Source organism: Mauremys mutica, chromosome 7 (assembly GCF_020497125.1).
Source record: "Mauremys mutica isolate MM-2020 ecotype Southern chromosome 7, ASM2049712v1, whole genome shotgun sequence".
In the NCBI taxonomy this organism is placed as follows: Eukaryota; Metazoa; Chordata; order Testudines; family Geoemydidae; genus Mauremys; species Mauremys mutica.
The window spans coordinates 119,263,608-119,279,795 of record NC_059078.1 but is presented as its reverse complement, the minus strand read 5'-3'; the positions used below and the strand labels follow the sequence as shown (position 1 = coordinate 119,279,795).

Genomic DNA, 16,188 nt, shown 5'->3' with positions numbered 1-16,188 from the left:
GTGAGGTAAGGCAAGAGCAGGGCTGGACCAAGCAGGGCTGCCCGGAGGGGGGGGCAAGTGGGGCAATTTGGTCCAGGCCCTGGGCCCCACAGGGGCCTCGCGAGCCCTGGCCTGGTGGCGATCCAGGTCTTCAGCCGGCATTTCGGCGGCGGGGGGCCCTTCAATGCTGCCGAAGACGTGGAGTGACTGAAGGGCCCCCTGCTGCCGAAATGCCCCGCAAGGCCTGGCCTGGCGGCAGTCTGGGTCTTCGGCGGCATTTCGGTGGCGGGGGGCCTTTCAGTGCTGCCGAAGACGCGGAGCGACTGAAGGGCCCTCCACCGCCGAAATGCCATCAAAGACCCAGACCGCCACTGGGTGAGTACAAGCGCCGCAGCTCCCCCACTTTTCCCCAGGACCCCTGAATCCTCTGGGCGGCCCTGGGACCAAGCAGGCACAGGACCTATCATAACTGGGCAAATGCTTTGAGCGGCCAGTGAACTGCTGCTGCAGCTGGTCTGAAGAGCCAGTCTGCTGATCCGTCCAACCAGCCAGGCAATGGAGTGAATCAGGCAGCCTGCTAAAGGCTAGCTGCACTCATTAGATTGCCTGGAGAGTGGGTCTGCCGCAAGTCCTGCTTCCTGACACATAGTTCCCTTGTACCTGTTTGAAATTCTCACCCAAGGGGTATTCAGTGTCTTTTAAGCAAGCAGGTTTCAGCCAGCAGGCAACTGGCTTTCTGCCAATAAATAAAAATCCACATACTATCTTCCCAGGTAAGATGTAAAACAAATTTGGTGCAACTTTGATACCGTTAGCACAACTCTGTTTGAAGACCATAATAAATATGTGTAAACCTCATTCAGATATCATTAATAATGTCTAATCTAGAGCAGGGGAACTGAACTTTCCATTCAGTTACTTTGTACAATTCTTTTTGACCATCCTACCCTATTGGATACTACTGCTTGATTGAGCTTTAACCAAAGATGGGTCCCTTTCACAAGATGGCCTATATAAAGTGACGATGACGCCAGCTGGATTCATTTGAAAGAAGGACATCTTGGGAAGAGCAGATACACAGCTAACAGAGTAAAACAGGGAGAATGAACACCTGAATCCTTTGCCTGTTCTTGTCTTAAGGTATATTATTCCTTAACTTCTTATAGGTGCATGTGATTTTTTTTAAAAGGACTTGTCACTTGGATATACATTATAAACAGTTTATATATTATTAGAAAAACAGGCTGATTGATTGAAAATGTTTTTGTGTTGAAAATACTAATTCCAAGGAAAAAATCGTTTCTCTATCGGGGCACATTATTGGCTAAATGCTACTTGTTATTTCTGTCTGCTGAGCGATCTGTGTAAGCTAGAGGAATTACCTAAAAAGTGTCTAATGTGGAAAAATACAAGTATTTGATCCTGCAAGCTGTTCTGTGCTGGGATATGCCTGCATTGGGGCAGAGCAGCTTGCAGGTGGCTGAACTCTTAATACTATTAATTCATATTGCTATTTTGCAAACCCAAAGGCTAATATTAAAGGAGAAATTGCATCGTTCACTCAACTGCTTTGCATGAGAGAGTGAGAGATATATTGCAGGATAACAACCAGCCGGACTGAATACGGGAATAGTTTCTCTAGTTGGCTAAGTAAAGTATGTATTTTTACTCACCTCTACACTTCTTCCTCCTTCCAATTAGCTCTTCTCTCTTTTCTTCTTATTTTCTTGCTTGATTTTGTTTTTCCTGCTTGTCTTTTTTCCTTCATATTCATTGTCTAATTTCGATTCATTCATATTTGTAGCTCTTTTGTTCTGTGACTTTTATAGGAACCGAAACAAAAAAACAAAAAACCCTAGCCGTGGTACAGATCCATTACTAGACTCAGATGCTAAAATTCTCACTAATGATGCCAAAGAGGCAGAAGTGCTCAGTAAATATTTCTGAGCAGCAATTGCAATCAAGCTGGATGACGTATCAGTATCACAAAATGATTTTTCCAATAGTGACTAAGGAGTATATGAAACCACATCTACAATTCTATGATTGCAATTAATGGAAAATTTCATATGGAAATGGAAAAAAAATCAACATTTTAAAAAAATGTGTTAAGACCCAGCAGCATCCTAAAAGGCAAACTCTGTTTTTCTTACCAGTGTATTCCCGGCCCCTTGGAAGAAATGGTGATTGTTGCTCTTTATCTGCTGGACATCTTGGTTCAAGCCTTTGCAGCCCCTTGCAATCCAAATAAAGCAGGTAAAATAACTTCGATTTATTTTTCTAAATAAGATCTTCTCTCACAGTTAAAAGAAGCCAAAGGGTTTCTGGTTAGGTAGCAATGAAATATCTGTCTTGAGGGATTTAAATTCTAGGCTCTCAAGTTTTTAATTCTGGCACCGTTTTTATTGGTCTGACTTTAGTCTCAGCTAGCACAGAAAACAAACTAAGGCGCAGTCACAGTGCATAAAGTTAAGCACGTGTGCATCTCTGCAGGATCAGGGCCTAAAACAGCCCTGAAAATAGAAATGACTATAAAGCATTCTAACATATCAAGGGCTACATCCTGCACCTTGCCACATAAGCAGGCGTTACTCATGTGAGTAGTTTCATTGACTCCAGTTGGACTACTGGTGTGCCTAAGGGTTTGTAGGGCTGGAAACCTAACATATATAACCAGGGTATGTATTGGGGGTGGGGGTAACTTTCTGATCCTCCACTGAATTCTGCCTGGGAGCCCAATTGATTAAGTGCAGGACTGGGACCTTGGCTTGCAACTTTCAAAAATTAGAGAACATGTATTAGAAATTTATCCAGGGGCCCTTAGAATATGAAGTATCACTTTATCTGCATGTCCACGGTGTTTGTGTCAACAAAATGGATCAGCAGGAATCATTTCCATGAGCTATTGATGAATTTTAACAGATGCTCATGAGTAAGGAGCTTTACTCATGTGAGTAGTCCCACAGTAGGTCTACTAATGTGTGCAGAGTTACTTGTGTGGGTGTAGGATCAGAGCGCATTTACAGAGAGGATCAGTTTTGAAAGTTCATTGATTTTAAAAAAGTGGAAATTATTAATGTCTCCACAACTACATTCTCAATCCTGTCTTCCTTGAGCACCTACAACTCAAAGCAAAGCCGGTGGATATTCAGTGAATTCAGGATCAAGCCCTATGTATCCCATAAGCATCTGTATTCTTTGGTTTGGGGTTTTTTTTAAACAATATTTTGTTTCTGTAATTGGCAGTCTTATTAATTTTCAGCCCACCAGTGTTTAGGCTGCTTTTACTTTTTATATATTCAAATTCATGCAACCTGATTCCATGTAAATAAGACACACTATCCCCGCAAGACCAAGTAAGCAACCCTATAGCTGAGATGTGTAATATCTGTCCTTCATCTTCATGTTCAAGTTCATGTTCACGTCTCTGTACTGATCATTATTAAAAAGGTTGGTCTGTTTGTTTCATCTTTTGCACGCTGCATTTTGGCTTGAAAATTGTGACAGTTATGTTTACATTGGCACTGTATCTACAGCGATGGGTATTAATATACAAACCTTTAGTAATGGTATGGCCTGGATCTAAAGCTGCTATGAATAGATGTAAGTCTACTGAAGACAACAAACACACTTGCCCAGGTTATTTCCAGTGAAGTCAATGGTGATATGCTAATTGACACCAGCTAAAGATCTGGGCCCATAACATTAACATATTCTAATCTGACCAGTTTCATTATAGTATGATTTCACTTTATTTTTTCTTTGTTCTTTGATTAGCTGTTCTAATTTTAATAACATTTACACAAAGGGTGAAATTCTGCCCCCTCTGAAGTCAAAGGCAAAACTCCCCCAGACTCCAATGGGGACAGAATTTCACCCAAAGAATTTAGATTATGATGGTTTGCTCTATAGATTTAGGCTAGTGGATTGGATTTTCAAAGACACCTAAAGGGGTTTAGCCAGGCAACTCCCAATAGATATAAATCCAATGGGATTCAAATGCCAAACTCCCATAGGCCTCAAACAGGCTTCCTTTAAAGTTAGTAGATAAACGTCCATTGACATCAGTGGTCCTGAATCAGATCCTTAATCCAGTTTGAGGTAAAGGCAGGTCCAAATGTAAACTCCAGATGCAAACACTACCCACAAAGTTCAGATCTAGATCAGTCTCAGCAGGAAAATGCAACTTAGAATACCTGTATTTTTTCCTTTTAGACATTATTTTGGTGTATTGCTATCCTAAAACCATCATTACAAAAATTCCCGAATGTCCCTTTGGATGGGAGGTTAATCAGTTGGCTCTTGGAGGCGTTTGCTACAATGGGGTTCATGATTCGGGATACTACCAATTCACGATTCCAGATTTATCGCCCAAAAACAAGTCCTACTGTGGAACTCAATCAGAGGTAAGTACGTCATGGGCAACAATTCACGTCCCAAGAGTTGGCAGCTACTTTGTACAGCCTGGGCCCATTCCAAAGCCCACTGAAGTCAGTGGAAAGATTCCCATGACCATTAATGTTCTTTGGGTCAGGCTATATGTGCTGTAACTGAGGCAGAGAGGATATAAACTCTGACGATTTGTCAAAAGCTCTAGTGCTTTTCGGTATCATGGATCACTGACACTTATGTGAGAAGTCAGATGGTCCTGCTCCCTGGCACAGCCAAAATGCACATGGGGTTAGGTCCATGTACAATTCATCTACGTGTGCCTGTACTAACATTACAGTTTTCATTACTTGTGTGCCCAGCTCTCGGCAAATGGGGCCTCAAGGCTCTAACGTAACACAAATGCATAAAGAACCAGAACAGATTGTTGTGCTGATCATTTATGACACGAGAACTGCCTTTTCCTGTTTCAAATGGCGGGCAGAGGTCCCAGTTTGCATCCAATTTTCACTGCCAGCATTTCTCTCTTTGTTCCCCCGACTGCAGTTTAAAAACCCTATCTATCACTTCTACAACTCCATCGTCTCCAACGACAGCTCGGTAATTGTGAAGAGCCAGCCTGTGAATTATTCATTCACCTGCACTTACCATGCAAACTACTTGGTCAACCAGGCTGCCTTTGACCAAAGGTAACTCCACCAGGAGGAACAGACTCCCCCATTTTCAGCACAGGGCTGGCTCCATTATCAATAGCATATGTTGCAGTCATACGAAATTTTCTCAATTTTCTAGAGTGGCGACAGTCCATGTGAAGAATGGGAGCTCCGGTTCATTTGAAAGTCAATTATCCCTCAACTTCTACTCTGTAAGTGCTCCTTGTCATCTGGTATTTAGTCTGTCAGAGCCTGCACACTGGGGTGAGTCCACTCACTTCATGGGAGCCATTCCATATTTCCACCAGCATCCGTGAGAAGGGAATCCAGCCATAAGCACCATGGGAAAAGGAGCACATAGCCTCTGTTTTGTACGGTACTGAGCACACTGTCACTATGTAGCAGATAATTAACATGGGATTTATAGAGGGGCCTTATTTCTAATAAATTAATAAGGGTCAATTTAGATGGAACAGAGTAGCTCATATACCATTTTAAAAACACGTAATGTCCCTTTGTGGCACAGATTTCACTGACTAGAGGCGTGTTTCTCTCTTGCATGGTTACAGATTTGATTTTTGTCAGAAGAAACAGCCAAACTTTGCTTCTAGCCTAAACAAAGAATAGTATGAATCCACAGACACTGCTGCTATCCTCCAGTCTCACTAAATATAGAAGCCCCTTTCATTCCTCCTGAAATTTGCTTAGCTGTTCTCTGATGAGCTGGCTGTTTAGTGTTCCCCTGAGATCTTTAGTTCACACTGGATTTGATTTCCAATGTTTGCCCCATGCCAGCAAGATTTTCTTTTAAAGTTCTGCCACCTTTTCGGGAGGTGGGAGGGGTCTGTCTGTATTGGCAGAGCAGCAACCAACCCCTGAATCTATTTCCATCAAATCACAGGGTAAGTGGAAGGTAACTCAGTAGCTTAGATTTTGCATGAATGAAACGCAACACTAATGACTAGTAATGACATGGAGCCAAATCCTGAGGCCAGGCTATGGGGAGGCTTTGAATATGGATCCTCTGCAGGGCTTGGATAGATGGAAGCTTCCCCTATGCATACTGGATTTAGGGTACCAGTGGAATCTTCCCCATCCCCGCTGGTTTTAGGGAACCGACAACCAAAGGCATTGGTCCCTGCTTATGTTCATTATTTGTGGTGTGTGACAGATTTGTTAAGTACCACAGTACTGTTGCTAGTTCCTGGCTAAATGATGGGAGAACAACAAATGATGGAGAATGAACAAGGTATTTCCAGTCTGTTCTTTAGCCAAGTTAATTATTTGAACTAAATTTCTTGAGGCTCCAAGGAGGAGTCACAAACAGCCAATAGTTCTCCGAGAGTGCTTACAGACCACAAATAATGACCACTATGAATAAGTGTGGAGCTAACTCATGACATGTATTGGCAAAACATAAGTGAATCACTACTTTCTTAGGGCTGCTCAAAATATTCTGAACAAAACATTTTCTCTTTAGAACATGGGGAAAAAAGCTCAGTTTTGGTGGAACTTTCCACCAGCCCCAAAATAGCTGCCATGGTGCCTCATGGGAGTTGTAGTTCCGGGTCACTCATGCCCCCATTTGCCCAAGTGGGCCCAGCTTCCAAGCCAGACTCATTCTCTCATGAGACAGTGCGGTTTCTTTTCTCCTCATTGCTGAGCTACTGTCACAACCTGAGTGGTCAGAGCGGGAGTCAGGCCCGGTCGGGTCCCAGGAAGCCGGAGTCCAAGACAGGCCAGAAGGCAAAGCAGGAGACAGGTGTCAGGAGACAGGTGTCAGGAGACAGAAGCCGGAGTCTCGGGTCTCTTACACAGAGGGTCTGAAGCAGAGGCAGGCAGGCAGTCTATGTTGTTTCTTAGACAGCTCCCTGTAATGGCTTCCTGGCTTAAGTACTGGTGCCACACAGTCAGTGGGCTGCGAGGAGCCACCACTCAAGTCCTGCTGGGCGTTACCTCCTACTGAGCCCAGCATCCAGGGTGACCAGACAGCAAATGTGAAAAATCAGGACGGGGGTGGGGGGTAATAGGAGCCTATATTAGAAAAAGACCCCAAAATTGGGACTGTCCCTATAAAATCGGGACATCTGGTCACTCTACCAGCATCACAGGGTCCTCCTAAGCCTTCTGTGGTGATGCGATGGCATCAGTGACCCAGAACCCCAGGTTCTAGCATGGCAGGTTCTTACAGCTATTGTAGTGCATCATAGAGCAGGGTTAGACCAGCTTATAGTTTGCGGGGGGGCATACTCTGTACAGAGCAGAGGGCCCATAGGGAAGAATAATGGAACGAGGGACCCAGAGCTACAATCCCCATGGGGGCACTGCAGCAGCTCATAGATTAACACTGAGCAGAAAGGAAATGAAACATTACATTGGATTGAAACAGAACATTTCCCAAAAAAAATTTTTGGAACTTTTCGTTCAGTGAAAAGCTTTGATACTTCATTTTCACCCCAACTGAAGATGAAAAGAAAAGGTCAAAATATCAAAATGTCTTGCAGGATGGAAATTGTTTTGCAATCAGCTCCATTCTTTGTACTATTCAAACAGCTCCAGTTTGGGGCATAATATTGTTTTATCACTAAATGGATCCTCCCATCTCTGCTAATCGCTCTCATGGTGATGCCAAATGGCTCAGAATGAAACTAAAAAGCATAAGGGGCTTGAATTTTAGAACCATTTGCATGCAACTGCTTTGATTGCCCAAATGGCCCTTTGTGCACACAGACTCCGTAACATGCCACATAAACATTTTCACCTGCACAATTTGGTGTGGGCACCTATGAAAGTCATAATGAAATAAACAAACCACGGGAAGAAACGAATAGAAAAATCAATGTCAAGTGATACAGGTCAGGAAAACCAGCTTCACAAGTGCAGCTCATTGCAGGGTTAGGATTAATGATGCTCAGCCCACTTGTAGCTTCAGCATTACCTAGAGGTTCCTTCTGTTTCTTGGCAGAGAATGTCATAGTATCTATGCTGGCATCTTAAAACAACATGTTGAGTTAGGCTTATGGCTGTCTCATGCCTTCAAATATGTTAATCACCTCAGGCCAAAGATAACAAATACGTTCCCCAGTGTCTTCAGGATGCTTAACATTATGGGGGGAGGGATAGCTCAGTGGTTTGAGCATTGGCCTGTTAAACTCAGGGTTGTGAGTTTAATCCTTGAGGGAGCCACCTAGGTATCTGGGGCAAAAATCAGTACTTGGTCCTGCTAGTGAAGGCAGGGGGCTGGACTCAATGACCTTTCAGGGTCCCTTCCAGTTCTAGGAGATGGGTATATCTCCTATTATTTATTATTACCTTGTGTTGTAAAAAAGGCTGTAGAAAATTCTGCTTTCTCCCAGCAGAGGGCAGCATGGAGCCCTACATTTTCCCTTCCAAGTCCTAAACCCTGAGGAATGTGCCAGAGCCCTCCAAATAGAAAGCACCTGCTGTTTTACAAAACAACCCATGTCAATAGGTTGCTACTGGGACGAGGCCAATGCAGCAGATGTGGTGGAGTGAGTGTACTTGACACGAGGGGCAGGAGTGCGCACTTCAGCGGTTCACTGCAAGAGGGATTTTGCCTGACTCAGAATTCTTCCGGCTGCTCCTGGGCAGATCACACTGGAGCAACAAGGCTAAGCAATTATAAACCAGTGTAGAGTCTTAATGTCACGGACCATCCCATGGTTGTTAGCCTAGGTCCAGTCTTTAGGTGTAAGTTCAATACAGGCAGCCTATTGGATATTTCAAAGCTATGGCTACAAGAGACAGCTGTAACGTCTCAAGGCTTTTTTTGTCCAGAGGAATGTGAGAGAAAAGTGCTAGAGAATGAGAAAGTTAGAAAACAAAGCGAGGGAAGAAACAGATGAAAGATGGCTCAGTAGAGCGTTGGGGCTGTGTATCTAACCAGACAGAGAGCGCTTTGAATTGTACACCACACTTTTGTTTACATGGTTTCAGGCTCTTACTCGCTTTGTTTTGCTACAGTGCAATGAGAAGCTGTGAGGCTCAGGGTCCCATGGACGTGAGCATGCAAACCTTGTCAGTTCAGCAAAACACACTCAGTCTGTCTTTTGCAGAAGCCTCTTCTTTCTTGCTGGACAAAAACATAAAGTAGCCAGCTAGCCCCTTTCCTGACAAAAGGAAGATGGTTTCCTGAGCCCTCCTGCAACTAGACTTGGCAATTTAAGCCTTAATCATGTCAGTGACAGTTGTGATCTGACATTATGGGGAAATGCTGTTAGCAAAGATGGATGGATATAGTGATATGTAAAGCTAATCATGTCTGATCCCATATCAGAGCACCCCCGAGCAGGGGAATCCAGAGTTCTGAACTCCATTTTTCTGTGCTTGGCTTTATTACATAATCACGTCTTTGCTTTGGTGGTGTTATTAATGCACGCTGCCTCTTTCTCTCAAAGAATGCCAAGTTTTCAAGTAAAAAAGAGGCTCCCTTTGTCGTTGAAACCTCAGAAATTGGTTCAGACGTATTTGCTGGAGTGGAAGCCAAGGGGTTAAGTAACAGGTATGAAACGTATTGATTTACAACCCGGAATGGTTGCTGACAGATAGCTGGTAGCTGATGTCGGCGTATTGGTTGGTTTCCTCTCAGGTTTAAAGTGGTTCTGAACAACTGCTGGGCAACACCTTCGTCCGAGTATTTCTACCAAATCCAGTGGCCACTGATCACAAAAGGGTAGGTAGTGGCATGAGTGAGGCCAAACGATGTGTTACTTGGATGGAGTACGTGAATATTAAGTTGGGTGTTTTTAGGTCATGTTTGTTCTGGTTGGCAAAGCATGATATTAGGGTCTACAGTCATACAAAGTGTGCACAAGAGGGATTGGTCTTGTGGTTTGAGTAGCGGCCTAGGAGTTATGGTTCTGAGGTACATAGTCCAGGACAGATTAATAAGTAATAGCTTGTTACCTAGAGGACTATGTTGTCCCTCCAATGTTTGTAAAATCATCCAAGGATGCCAAAAGTAAGAAGGTTGCATGAAGAAGCTGTATGGAGGGGATCACATTCTGCTTTCACTGACACCCAAGCAACCCATGTATTCCCCTGTATGTCATAATGGTGCAGCTAAGAGCAGAATGACTATCAAGATGGGCTCAAGCAGAGCATTATGAATGCCTGTCTCACTCCAGACTCAGTCAAAGGGAGTATCCTGATACTGCTATTCAGAGAAGGCTAAAAAAGCAGAGCATCAGATATCTAGGGCCGTTAGGCCTTGCAGCTGTTTCTGTTCTCATGATGCTTTTCAATGTGCAATCTAGGTGCGCGACAGACAACTCTATCTTAGTGCACGAAAACGGGAAAAACAGCCGGGCCACCTTCCAGTTCAATGCTTTCCGGTTCCAAAACATCCCCAAACTGTCCAAAGTCTGGCTGCACTGTGAGACACACGTATGTGACAGTGAAAAGTTTTCCTGCCCTGTGGTAAGTCCTTCTGCTAAGAATTAGAGATGGGCCCAAGCGAAAAATTCAGATCCCAAGGTCGTCAGCCCCCAGTCAAGTGTTTGGAATCTGGGGGTCTGGTCTGTTTCTTCACGGTTATGTTCTGTCCACTAGAGGGAGCCAAAGCAATGCACTTGTAAGAGCAGCCACTGGAATCAATACATACTGTCCCTGTATTGAGTAGGCTGATTTCAAGTTTGATTACAGGTTTTGGTGCAGATTCAGTTGGGGAGGGTGGGGGTTATGGAATAAATTCAGTGAAATATTTTATAGAATTTTTTTCAGGATTTTCCACCATCAATAGAGCTGAGTGAAAAAAAAAACTATCACAATTTTGAAAGAAACAGTAAAAGAAAACAAAAATCACACGTGTTTTTCAAAAAATGTTCGCTGTTTTTTCCAACCAGCTCTATGAAACTTTTGTAGCCCTGACCCATGACATGTAACTAAGGCCAGGAAACAGTCTCCTACCAGTCCTCCTGGATGTCCCACTTATCATCACATGAAGCCAGAAGTGAACAAAATCATTTATGAAAATAAAGCAAACAAAGCTCCCTGAATGGATTCACCAAGGGCAAGTCATGCCTGACTAACCTAACTGCCTTCGGTGATGAGATAAGTGGCTCTGTAGATGAGGGGAAAGCAGTGGACTTGACTTTAGCGAAGCTTTTGATACGGTCTCCCACAGTATTCTTGCCAGCAAGTTAAAGAAGTATGGGCTGGATGAATGGACTATAAGATGGATAGAAAGCTGGCTAGATCGTCGGGCTCAAAGGGTAGTGATCAACGGCTCCATGTCTAGTTGGCAGCCGGTATCAAGCAGAGTGCCCCAAGGGTTGGTCCTGGAGCTGGTTTTGTTCAATATCTTCATTAATGACCTGGAGGATGGCATGGACTGCACCCTCAGCAAGTTTGCTGATGACACTAAACTGGGAGGAGTGGTAGATACGCTGGAGGGTAGGGATAGGATACAGAGGAACCTAGACAAATTAGAGGATTGGGCCAAAAGCAATCTGATGAGGTTCAACAAGGACAAGTGCAGAGTCCTGCACTTAGGATGGAAGAATCCCATGCACTGCTGCAGACTAGGGACCGAGTAGCTAGGCAGCAGTTCTGCAGAAAAGGACCTAGTTACAGTGGACAAGAAGTGGATGAGAAGCTGGATATGAGTCAACAGTGTGCCCTTGTTGCCAAGAAGGCTAACAGCATTTTGGACTGTATAAGTAAGAGCATTGCCAGCAGATCGAGGGACGTGATCATTCCCCTCTATTCGGCACTGGTGAGGCCTCATTTGGAGTACTGTGTCCAGTTTTAGGGCCCACACTACAAGAAGGATGTGGAAAAATTGGAAAGAGTCCAGCGGAGGGCAACAAAAATAATTAAGGGACCGGAGCACAAGACTTATGAGGAGAGGCAGAGCGAACTGGGATTGCTTAGTCTGCAGAAGAGAAGAATTTGATAGCTGCTTTCAACTACCCGAAAGGGGTTCCAAAGAGGATGGATCTAGACTGTTCTCAGAGGTACCAGATGACAGAACAAGGAGTAATGGTCTCAAGTTGCAGAGGGGGAGGTTTAGGTTGGATATTAGGAAAAACTTTTTCACTAGGAGGGTGGTGAAGCACTGGAATGGGTTACCTAGGGAGGTGGTGGAATCTCCTTCCTTAGAGGTTTTTAAGGTCAGGCTTGACAAAGCCCTGTCTGGGATGATTTAGTTGGGGATTGGTCCTGCTTTGAGCAGGGGGTTGGACTAGATGACCACCTGAGGTCCCTTCCAACCCTAATCTTCTATGAATCCCTGGGCCTGGAATGGAACCTGACAGAGAGCCAAGCTGGTGGTTTCAGTACATCCAAGTATTCCCATTATCAGGGTTCAGCTGCCACAAATCTTCTACAGCTGACCTGAGGGTGTACGATGGGGATTGTTTCATTGGCAGACACAAAGAGCTCCAGGAGTCTAACAGCTGGTGAAGCCCATTCTGACCAGGAAGCCCTGCCCCCCTGTCTGCTGCAGATAAGCTTGAACACCGGTGGTGGCTCTGGGGTTACAAGCCATGTATTTTTCTGGAAACCAAAGTTACCATGTGTAGCTTGTGTAAAAATAAACAAGTTATGCGATCTGGAAGGGCCAGGAACAGGCAAGATGACTCAGGCTGTAGTGCAAGACCAATGGTGACAGAAGGCATTATGCTACATATTTGGTGGTCTACGAGGAATGAATTTGGTGGTCTCAGGCCACTCCCCAGTGGACGGGAATCTCAGCTGGCAATAACCATAGCAGTATCCTCAATGATCACCTTATAGAGCAGCCAAGGATTGAACACATGGGGATCAACCCTGCTTTCCCCCTCTAGAAGGGGTTTCTCTAAGCTATTGTGGAGAGGGCAGGTTGGCCAAGCCTGTGGTTAGATACATAACATGGATCTTGATGGCAGCTGTCATTTCAGCACCTTAGAGCAGCAGCGAATTAATTTGAAGGCCATTTTTGAAGGACTGCTGCCTATGGCCCATTTGAATCCACTCCGGGATTCTCAGACAATATGGAACAGGGATTCTCTTTGAAAAGTGAGCGTTGGTCCTGCTCTGCCCTTCTCAGGAGTGACGCAAGGAGCTAGTAATTGGAGGCCAGGGCTGTCCCTACCCATACGCAAACACGCAGCTGCATAGGGCACCAGGAAATCTGATACCCTATGCAGCTGCATGCTGTTCCACTGGCCAGCCTGATCCCTCGGCCGGCCGAGCCGGCCAGGAAAGCTGCCCCTGCCCCCGGTTCTGCATCTTCCCCAAAGCCCTCGCCCCAGCCCCGCCCCCACTCCACCTCTTCCCCTAAGCTACATCCTGGGGGACTGCAGCAAGGGTTGGGGAAGGGGGCTTTATGGGGGGGGGCTGCATAGGGGGCACCAAAATATCTAGGGCTGGCCCTGTTGGAGTCTGTCGGGTTTCCTTTCAAAATGCAAAATACAAGGACTGGCTGAGATTTCATTTGCTAACAAAGTAAAACGGCAGGGTTTCTTTTTTAAAATAAATGACTGTCTTCTTTTGAGCCATGTGAAAAACGAAAACGACGCACCGAACAAACTGGAGGAGTTCTAGCAGCGGAATTTGCAGTGCACAGTAAGTGTGGATGTTTTCTATTTGGAAAAGAGTTTCTCTCTCTTACAAAGTGTCACATAGGGGACCAGTCAGTCATTCTCTGGGCAGGGCTGACAGTAAGAGGGAGAGGTACTGCTTCCGTATAAATTTGTCCCTAGACAGAGAATGGAGAAGATTAGCAGCAATTAAATAACAACCTTTAGACTTGGGTGGTTACTTGGAAGGGTAGAATTTTGCTACAATTGCTGTAGAAGGACCAGTTCCAAAGTCCCTCCATAGATAAAGCGACCATAGAGTTCAGCGACTATAATCCTGAAATACACATGCAGCCTAGGTTAAGGGGCTGCGTGCAGGGATGGTCCACTGTGGTGATGGAGGAGCGGGGGAATTCTTCCCTAAGTCTGCTAGTGAAGCTGTGCTGCAAGTGTTTCTATGAATAAGCCTCTTTGGCTGGTGGATCTGCACAACTGTGGATCCACTGGCCGGTCCTCCTAGCAATATCCCCCCTCCCCTACACACACACACACACACACACACACACACAAATGTAGCTCAAACCCATCACGTCTGTCCACCAGTGCCTACTTCTCCCTAGAGGAGGGCCCAGAAGTTAGCACTCTTAGGACTGTAGGATGCAGCCTTCACGTGCAAGTCTTTTGGTGCGGATTCTTTGAACACTATGGGCCTAATTCTCATTTTCACTAGTGGCCCTTTACCCCAAGGTGGCAATTAAATCAACACCAACTTTACAGCCCCTTTATGCTTCCTGAGTGGTATAAAGAAGCCTTTAGTGTAAATGAGAATTCTCCTCTCACTCACCCTGGTGTAACTTCACCCACTTCAGTGCTCTTGTTCCTATACGCACACTTACCTCAATATAAGCAAGAGGAGAATTAGGCCCCGGAGACGGGAGGAGGATTAGTCCTGTTCAGCATGAAGTTCACAGCGGAGATTTTAAAGCCATGAGAGAAAATACTTGGCAAAATGTGACATACTTCCTGCATGTTATCTGTTCTGTTCCCCCTAATCACTCTGCTGGATTTTGCCTTCCTTTAAACGATGCCATCCAATTGTTCTCTTTTCTAATATTATACAGGCGGAGGTTTATCCAGTCACTACAACTTCTCAGGTAAAGAGCAAAATAAGACACCAAAAATGCCCATCCCAGAAAGCAACTGTCCATATCGAGCCCATATGCGTTTTTTAAAACTTGTAAATCTACTCCGAGCAAACAGGGTTCCTACAGAAGAAAGAATTTTCAACATCAATTTTTATTTTGCAACATTTATGTGGTTTGTTTCCTTTTTTTGGCACTTGAGGTACCTTGGACAGTGAAACTAGACCTGGCAGTTGCCCTTTCTGTTTAGTGTCAGTTTCACTCGTATTTTCATGCACGAGCCCTATGCTGCTGTGTTGGGGGGTTTCCATCACTGCAGAAGAATGTTCAAATGCAGAAACAAACCCACGTTTTCCCTAACTTACAAAAAATGCCACAAAAACATTTCTATTCCTGGTTGGATTTGTAAAACGCATTTCAAAATCTAAATATTAAGCCTAACACATGGACGCGTCACTTTAGGGAGCTCAGATGCCAAGGTGATGGGCACAGGATAAGAACCTAAACAGAATATAATGTGTGTCATCTGAAGGTTTCAGCTGAGAACTTACCTCACTCTTTGTGATTTCCTTGCAGCTATTCTCAGTCATCTAATCTTCATACTTGGAATCTGCGCTGTTTTACTGTGAGAGACAGCCCAGCTGCAGTTCTTAACACATTCCCCTCCCCCCACACTTTGTAACTGTACTTTACTACTTAAAACAATGTTTATTTTACTCGTGGGGAGGGGCGGGGAAAACTGTATTGTTTTACAGGAAAAATAAATAAAACATGGCTTGATTTTTGTTTCTATAATAATGGGAAATAATGACACTGATCTTTCTTTCCCCAGTCTCGGCAGTTATGTTATAAAAGTGAACGGCGAGGGCTTACACGTGCTGTTCACTTCTCCCCTTTGAACTGGGGTGGCGTGAAACAGGGCTTGTTTCTATTCTGTAAGAAACACTGGGACATGCTAACTCAGCACTTCCCAAAGCTGAGCCACCTTCAGAAACAAACGAACAAACAAAAAGCCCACCAGCTGTAGCCCCCTTCCACTGGGTCTTGTTAAAGATTTCCCCAGCTCAGTTTAGGACTCGATCCTGCAAGGTGCTGAGCACTCAGCCATGATCCAGTGAAGCACTTTAAGCACATGAGCTGTCCCACTGAAGTCAATAGGATTATTCATGTGCATAAGTATCAAGACCAGGCCCAAATGCTCAGCACCGTACAGAACTGAGCCTTCACACATCTCGTGCACCTCCCCTCCTCTACCTACCCCTTTGTGTCCACCAGGGATCTGAGCACCACACAATGGGAAATGTTGCATTAACTTGCACTAAGTTAGCCATAAAAACTGACTCTGTGGAGAAGGAGATCAATACAATCTAGCATGGCTCCGTATATACTGACACCACTGTTGTCAGCAAGGGTCACATGCATGATCAGCAGCACAAAAGGCACAAATCCTCACCCCTTGAACTAGAGAAGTATTCAAAGTGCAAGCTCCTTGGGGCAGGGACA

At 44.7% G+C, this 16,188-nt stretch overlaps 1 protein-coding gene across 1 annotated transcript; it reads left to right on the top strand.

The window, feature by feature from the left end:
- Window positions 1-1,010: 1,010 nt before the first annotated feature.
- TECTB (tectorin beta) lies at window positions 1,011-15,421 on the top strand. The gene is made up of 11 exons (XM_045025587.1): window positions 1,011-1,119; window positions 2,136-2,235; window positions 4,195-4,385; window positions 4,915-5,057; window positions 5,161-5,233; window positions 9,440-9,543; window positions 9,631-9,714; window positions 10,298-10,460; window positions 13,520-13,589; window positions 14,665-14,697; window positions 15,262-15,421. The coding sequence occupies exons 2-11, from the start codon at window positions 2,160-2,162 to the stop codon at window positions 15,312-15,314; spliced, it is 990 nt and encodes a 329-aa protein (XP_044881522.1). The 5' UTR covers window positions 1,011-1,119; window positions 2,136-2,159; the 3' UTR covers window positions 15,315-15,421.
- Window positions 15,422-16,188: the final 767 nt, after the last annotated feature.